This window comes from Octopus bimaculoides, chromosome 11 (genome assembly GCF_001194135.2).
Source record: "Octopus bimaculoides isolate UCB-OBI-ISO-001 chromosome 11, ASM119413v2, whole genome shotgun sequence".
Taxonomy (NCBI): Eukaryota; Metazoa; Mollusca; class Cephalopoda; order Octopoda; family Octopodidae; genus Octopus; species Octopus bimaculoides.
This window is the reverse complement of record NC_068991.1, coordinates 17,388,080-17,395,082: the sequence shown is the minus strand read 5'-3', so window position 1 is coordinate 17,395,082 and position 7,003 is coordinate 17,388,080. Positions and strand designations below refer to the sequence as shown.

General features: G+C 35.6%; 1 protein-coding gene across 5 annotated transcripts in view; it reads right to left on the bottom strand.

Moving 5' to 3' along the window:
• Positions 1 to 3,459: 3,459 nt before the first annotated feature.
• LOC106876467 (carbonic anhydrase 12) overlaps positions 3,460 to 7,003 on the bottom strand; it is a 27,017-nt gene continuing 23,473 nt past the window's right edge. For 4 of the 5 annotated variants that reach the window (XM_014925027.2, XM_014925028.2, XM_052971539.1 and 1 more), the window contains exon 10: positions 3,460 to 5,780. In XM_014925027.2, the coding sequence (XP_014780513.1) occupies positions 5,526 to 5,780 (255 nt within the window). In that variant the 3' untranslated portion in view covers positions 3,460 to 5,525. The remainder of the gene's footprint in view (positions 5,781 to 7,003) is intronic. The other variant, XM_052971542.1, reaches the window with a different exon arrangement.

Below are 7,003 nucleotides of genomic sequence, written 5' to 3'. Positions count from 1 at the left end.
GCCTCCGAGAAATTTTGAATGGTGGAACAAGGCCACTTTTAGGCTCCAGAGGGAGAGGGTGGTTCGCCTCTCAAAATCCGAGGGGTTGTGAGACTTTATACTTTAATTTAATTTTTTTTTTTTTTTAGCTAGGGGCTCCATCACATTCATGAGCCTCTTTGGTTTTTCAAGTCCTGGGCTGATGTTTTGGTTAACCCCCTTCTCCCTCTTATAGGCCCTGCCATTGTGTATAATGTTGATGTGTGTATCAAGGAGGGTGGTGGGTGCTAAAAATAAGAGGTGGCAGGCCCCTTGCATCTTGCTCTACTCTAATCCTATCCTGAATTTACCTTCTTTAATTCACTCCTTCACTGCGCTGACCGTTCACCTATTCACCCCTTCATTCCTTCTCCATCCATTGATAACCATCCCCAGTTCGTGCAGCGATTTCCATCTGACAAGGGAGATAACTGTTCCTTACCATTGCTACTTCTATGACTACTAATACATTAACCACACATATATCATGTCTAAGTACCAACCCCATCTTTTTTTTCTCATAATTACTTCATACCGCCGGCAACACCACTATTATCACAACCTTTCTCACATATTCTTCTTCCCCCATTGCTCCCACCGTGATCACAGTGTTTGTTTTTGTTTTGTTTGTTCTTTTTTTTTTTTTTTAAACACTAAACCTATGTGGAAAGTTGGTTTTGATTTACTGTTGTAAATGGTTGTTGTTGTTGTTGTTGTTGTTGTTGATGTTGATGTTGTTTATTGACTCTCCACCTCTACACAATGCTCTCTCTCTCTTTCTTCCTTCATCGACATACATACACACAATCACCCATGCACATCTAAATATTTTCAAAAAACATTAGGAAAAATAACAACCTATTCTCTCTCTTTCACTACAATTGTAAGAAATAAAGCAAAAAGTAATAATGGTAGTGGTATGTTTCTAAGGTGGCGAGCTGGCAGAGTTGTTGCAAGTCAGGCAAAATGCTTAGTGGTATTTCGTCAGTCTTTATGTTCTGAGTTCAAATTCTGCAAGGTTGACTTTTGCTTTTCATCCTTTCAGGGTCAATAACTTAAGTACCAGTGAAAAACGGGTTGATGTAATCAACTAGTCCCCTCAATCCCAAATTTCAGGTCTTGTGCCTTTAGTAGAAAGGATTATTATACTTCTTTCAAAAGCACAAAGCCTTGAATTTGGGGGCAGTTATCGTCAGTTAGTTAATTGATTAATTAATAGATAATAATAATGATTATAATAATGGTAAAAAAAAAATGGCTGCAAATCTGTAGTATAAACATCAGACATGCCATTCAGAATTTTAGTCTTGTCTTTTTTATGTGTCGTGTTCAAAAGTCCCTTTCATTATCCTTCTGAGGTTTGGGTGGCGGGCGGGGTTTGGTTAATAAGGGCCAGTGATTAATTATACTGAGCTTTGATTTCATCAAATCATAACCCCTTTCTTGCAAACATTGGTTGTGTGCCTGACAGAAGACAAAAGAAAAAAAAAGAAACAGCCTCAATGGTAGTAATGATGGTTTATAGTGATATACAAAAAGTAAAAAAAAAAAACTGAATATTTTTCACTTGTAATCTGGCACACATGAATTTGCATTCACAAACATATATCATACACACATTTTACTATAATCTCTCTCTCCTTTCATATATAAAGAAACAACTACATATGCATACACATATGTATACATACACATAAGCTAGGACTTGCTATCCTGACAGACAGAAAACCAGTGACAACCATTTTCGTCTGCCGCCATCTATATTCCTTGATAGTAACTCCTCCCACTGTCTTAAGAGTCCTCTTTGTTTGTTTGTTTTTTGTTTTTTTTTTAAATGTATTTTATCCTATTTGAATGTGATGTTGATGCTGACATTTTACTCAAGGTTGGAAGATTTTACTAAATAAACATGCTGTCCTCTTTTATGTAATTATGTTTGTTGCTCTTTGTTTCATTGCGATCATTATGATTATGATGATGATGGCATATGTTGTTTTTATACTGGTTTTAGTCATTGGACTACAGTGATACTGTAGCATGGCTGTTCAGTGTCTCAGTCATCTACTTATTGGTTAGTTGATCTTAATTTGTTGAAGTGCCAAGTTATGAGACATAACAGTACAAAGCATAACCGGTGCTGCTTTGTAGACTTGTGTAAATGTTAACACACATACACACATGCATGCACATATTTATATATATATATATATGAAAACAGTGACATTTTCAGTCTTTTCAAAAATGACAAGAGCTGATCAAATCAGAAGCTACATGAAATCTTCACATTTGTGGAATCGTGTTTTAAGATACTGAATCTGGTAGCAAACATGAGCTTACCTTAATAGTGACTAATTAATACTGATCTGTTTTACTAAATATTCAGGTTGAAGTTGGCAGGAAGGAAATAAAAAGGGAAACAGCAGAGTTTTACATTTTCTGTTTGAGAAACTATTTTACTAAAAGACTTTTTGGAACTTGGAAATATTTTGCTTCATCAAAATGGGAATATTTATGGCTGAGCTTTGCTCTTGCCATTATCAATTAAGGAAGGACTTAAAATCTAGCTTATTCCAGCATTCAGTGCAGCTACCACAACCACAAAAGGCTCTGTGAAAGAATAGTATTTATCCAACCAATATTTGATCAGTGAGCAGATTGTTCAACAATTGCATGGTGGTTAAGTTGTGTATAAATCTGTAGACCCTGTTTTAGTTCTCAGTTCCCAAAGCATTTATGAACTACCTCAGTGAGGTTCTCGCGTATATTCATTTACATTGTATGCCACTTTATAGACTCAAATTTATCTTTAAAACCTGTATGCTCTACATTTATTACATTGGTAGTAAAACATCTGGTGTCATATTTGATTGAAACAATAATATTGAAAGGCCGTGCTGCTGCTGCTGAGAATATGTTTATCCCAAGAATTCCTTTTCATTTAATTTTAAGACTGCAGTTCTCAATGTTTGACCATGGTCCATTGACAAATCTGAAGGGTAAATTATAATGAAAAAAGTACTCTATGCTAAGAAGCTTGCTTCCCAACCACATGGTTGTAGGTTCAGTCCCACTGCGTAACACCTTATGTAAGTGTTTTCTACAGCCTTGGACCGATCAAAGCCTTGTGAGTGGATTTGGTAGACGGAAACTGAAAGAAGCCCATCATATGTATATATTTATATGTGTGTGTCTTTGTGTCTGTATCCTCATCACTGCTTGACAACTGGTGTTGGTGTGTTTACATCCCCATAACTTAGTGGTTTGGTACAAGAGACCGAGAGAATAAGTATAAGGCTAAAAAAATAACACTTCAAGGTGGTGCTCCTGTATGGCTGCAATCAAATAAACAAAAGAATAAAAGAATTATAAGTAGAAAAATCTTTGCTATACCCAAAGCCAATTATAAGCCACTTTGTCGTAAGTAGAAACACAAAACAAAACGGAAATTCAAAGTATATTGTTTATTAAGAAGCTTCATTATATTATTATTTTGTGCCATTAATACACTGGCTTAAATACATATAGAAATATCTATATGCAAATAAACATACACACAATTCATATAACAAAATAAATCAAAGTTATGTGTTACAGCTTTGAAATATATTTGCCTTTTGGACATCTGCCAGATAACACTTCAAGATCATCTGGTACCTATATCCAACAAATAGATTAAGTGAAGTATTAAATTATAAGAAATAAATTTCTGAGCCAGTGGCAACAGAAAAAATTTTACGGAATATTTAAACATATAATTCAGTAATACCCTGTCCATTCAGCTATTTCTCTTTGGAAAGTGAAGCTGAAAATCTCTCATTGACCTTCATCAAGTCATTTGTTTGTGACTAAAGGTTTCATCTTTTTGCAGTAATTTAAAGTCAATCCATTCTCATGGAGGCCATCTCCATTTCCAGGCTATTGACTGCAGTCAGAAATTGTAGACACAAGGCATTTGTTTCCTTTTGTCTTTACACTTGCTCTTTCAATACTATCATAAGTTAGATGAGATTTCTTGAGACAGTCTTCTATGGCTGGATGCCCTTTCTTGTACCAACCTTTGTTTTATTGAATTACTGCTAGATATTTTGTTTATAAGAAACATAAACAATGCCAGTTGTGAAGACCCACATTCAAATATGAATGCACATGTGCACACACACACACACACATACACGCATGCTCATAGACAAATGCATATACACATGTGTATACGCAACAAAATCTTAACAGAACTCTCCTCAATTCCATCTCGACATTTTATGTTATCAAGTGTGAAAACTCCAACCAGACGACCACCCCCTGATAACTCTCTATATACTTTCTAACAATGCACAACTGGTACACCAAATACTCCAGTATTTCCATATCTGTGGAGATGTTCTTCAACCAACTTATGAAAACATGAGACAGCATGTTCCAGCTTACACATCTCTACCAACAACTGATGCATGAAGACCTTCACTTTCAACATATCAAATGTTAATCATATAACCTTGGAACTGAGAATTTGTGGATTACATCTCATCCTTTGACCTACTACCTACTTGTGTTAAGGTTACTCAGAGTGCCACAACATGTACAGCAACACAACAAATCAAAATGATGGAATCAGTCCTAAACAACCATTTTCTTTACTAAATTGAGTCTTTGTTAACTCTTAAACCACAAATATGGTTTCCATAGATCCAGATCAGCATTATCACACACTTTTGTATGAGTTAGACAGTAAGAAATGGAGTTGAAACTTTGCTGATATCAATGGTGGTTAGAATGGTACAAATGGTAGTTTTTTCTTTTATGACATCATATACATTCTGTATCAGGCTTTTGAGAAGAAGTGTGGTGGTTGTGTACAGTGGCCAGTGTTGTTTCTTTAGCGACTTTTGTGTTGGGGAATGGCGATGTGTAGATTAGTGATATCAAGGATAAGTCTTCCTGGAATTTTTGAGGGTATGTAATAGCAAAGTGATGATCCTATATAATGTTACTTCACTTTGAATTTTGTTGGACTTTAGAATTGATTTTCCTCAGCTCCAGAACCTTGGAATTTATCAATGCTGATACAGTTAGCTGTATATGTTAGTGCGTGCAGCACACAATGCTTATGGTGGATGTTTGTAGGTTTGTCTGACCCCAAGCCTTTTTAACTTTTTACATATCCCTATTGCTTCTTTTAAGTGTCTGACAGAAGGAAGGGTTTAAAATAAGGGTCTAGGTAGAAGGTGCTTATCTTCTCATGTTTTGGAGATGTAGTCTTTGAGATTGTTAGTGTGGCTGTTATTGCTGTTGATGATGATGTAGAATACTGTGAATGTTAAATTTGCAGCTTGTGTTGGATATGTTTACTATTTCACTGCCTTCTTGTAGTATATTTATCTTTTGTTATTTCCTTGTTTAGTTGCTCAATGCTGAGTTTTATTTTGGTTGCTGATAAAGATGACAATGGCAACACACAAGTCGCTAAAGAAACAACACAACAATTGAGTCATTAAAGAACAGCACTTGAGTTACCATTCTGTTGGGCGATATTTGTGTAGCACAAGATACCAGAAGTAACTATTATCCATGAAGATTCCCACTTGACAAAGCATCAGTAGTACAGCAGACCAGGACAATGATGAAGTCACATCACTCATAACTGGATCACAGCTGCGGTAGATAATTCTATCATTTAGCTCCTGAAGGGGTCGAAAGTTGTTTCCCATTAATATTCTCACTGCTGATTCATCAAGCTCATCCAAATTAGTACGGAATTCATTCATCTGTAATATATATATATGAGGGGTTGCTTAAAACTTTCTGGCTTAGGGTAAAAGAAAATACAAGATCAGTTAATTCTGATTTTATTCAACATGTTACCCTTTCAAATTCACACACTTATTGCAGTAGTCCTCCAGTTTTTCTAAGCCCTGTAAAAGAACTCGGAAGGCTGGGCCTCCAACCAGGCCTTTCATGACACCTTTAAATCTAGGAACTTTTCAGCAGCCTCTCATATATATATATATATATATATATATATATATATACACATACATAGGTATATAATTAAAAATATATTTTTTTTTTTACAAGTTAACTATTCATAAAAATTCTTTTATTTAAGAGAGTGTCACTAACTTTTGTGGAAATTTTATAAATTATAATTCCAGAACTGAACTGCAAATAGGTAACACCATCACAAAAAAGACAACTTCCTCTATGTACATTAGCCTGGAATGCATGTGTTAGATGAGTTGAAAAACAAAAGCACTTAAACACAAAATACATACTACACACAAACGTCTTCCACAAAGGTTAGTGACATTCTCTTAAATAAAAGAATTATTCTAAATAGTGAATAACTTTTAAAACTAATTATTGTAGCTGTATGAAATAATTTTTGCAAAAGCTTCTAAATAATGCATACATACATATATATTTAGAGATAGATAGATAGATAGACAATATGTGTGTGTGTGTGTGTGTATATACATATGTAAGTATGTATGCATAGGCACAGGTGTGGCTGTGTGGTAAGAAGTTTGCTTCCCAACTATATGGTTCAAGTTAATTACATCTCAGTTGTCAGCAACCCAGACTGAAGTTAAATGTCTTGCAAACAACTTGTACATGCAAGTGCTACCAGTCAAGAACTCCGCATACCGGAAGCCAGCAAGTGTATGGGGTCACCAGGAGAGAATGCGCGCCGTTTCAGGGCCTACTTCTCGACGGCATCAATGCGCACCGGCCCCCTTCACTGATATGAGGCCCCGCTTGCTAGATCAACTAGTTATTAAAAACAAAGCTCAATATTTCTCTAAAATACAGATTCAGCTTTTGCTGTAATAAACAAACACACACACACACACACACTGGCTGAGTATGTCATTGTTGGCAGGTAATTTTCGCAATAGAGTGCCTTGGTGGACTTTGAGAATAGCAAGCGCACCCACATAAAATGGATTTCCACCATCTTGCAAGTGATGTGGTGGTGGTGGAGACCTTT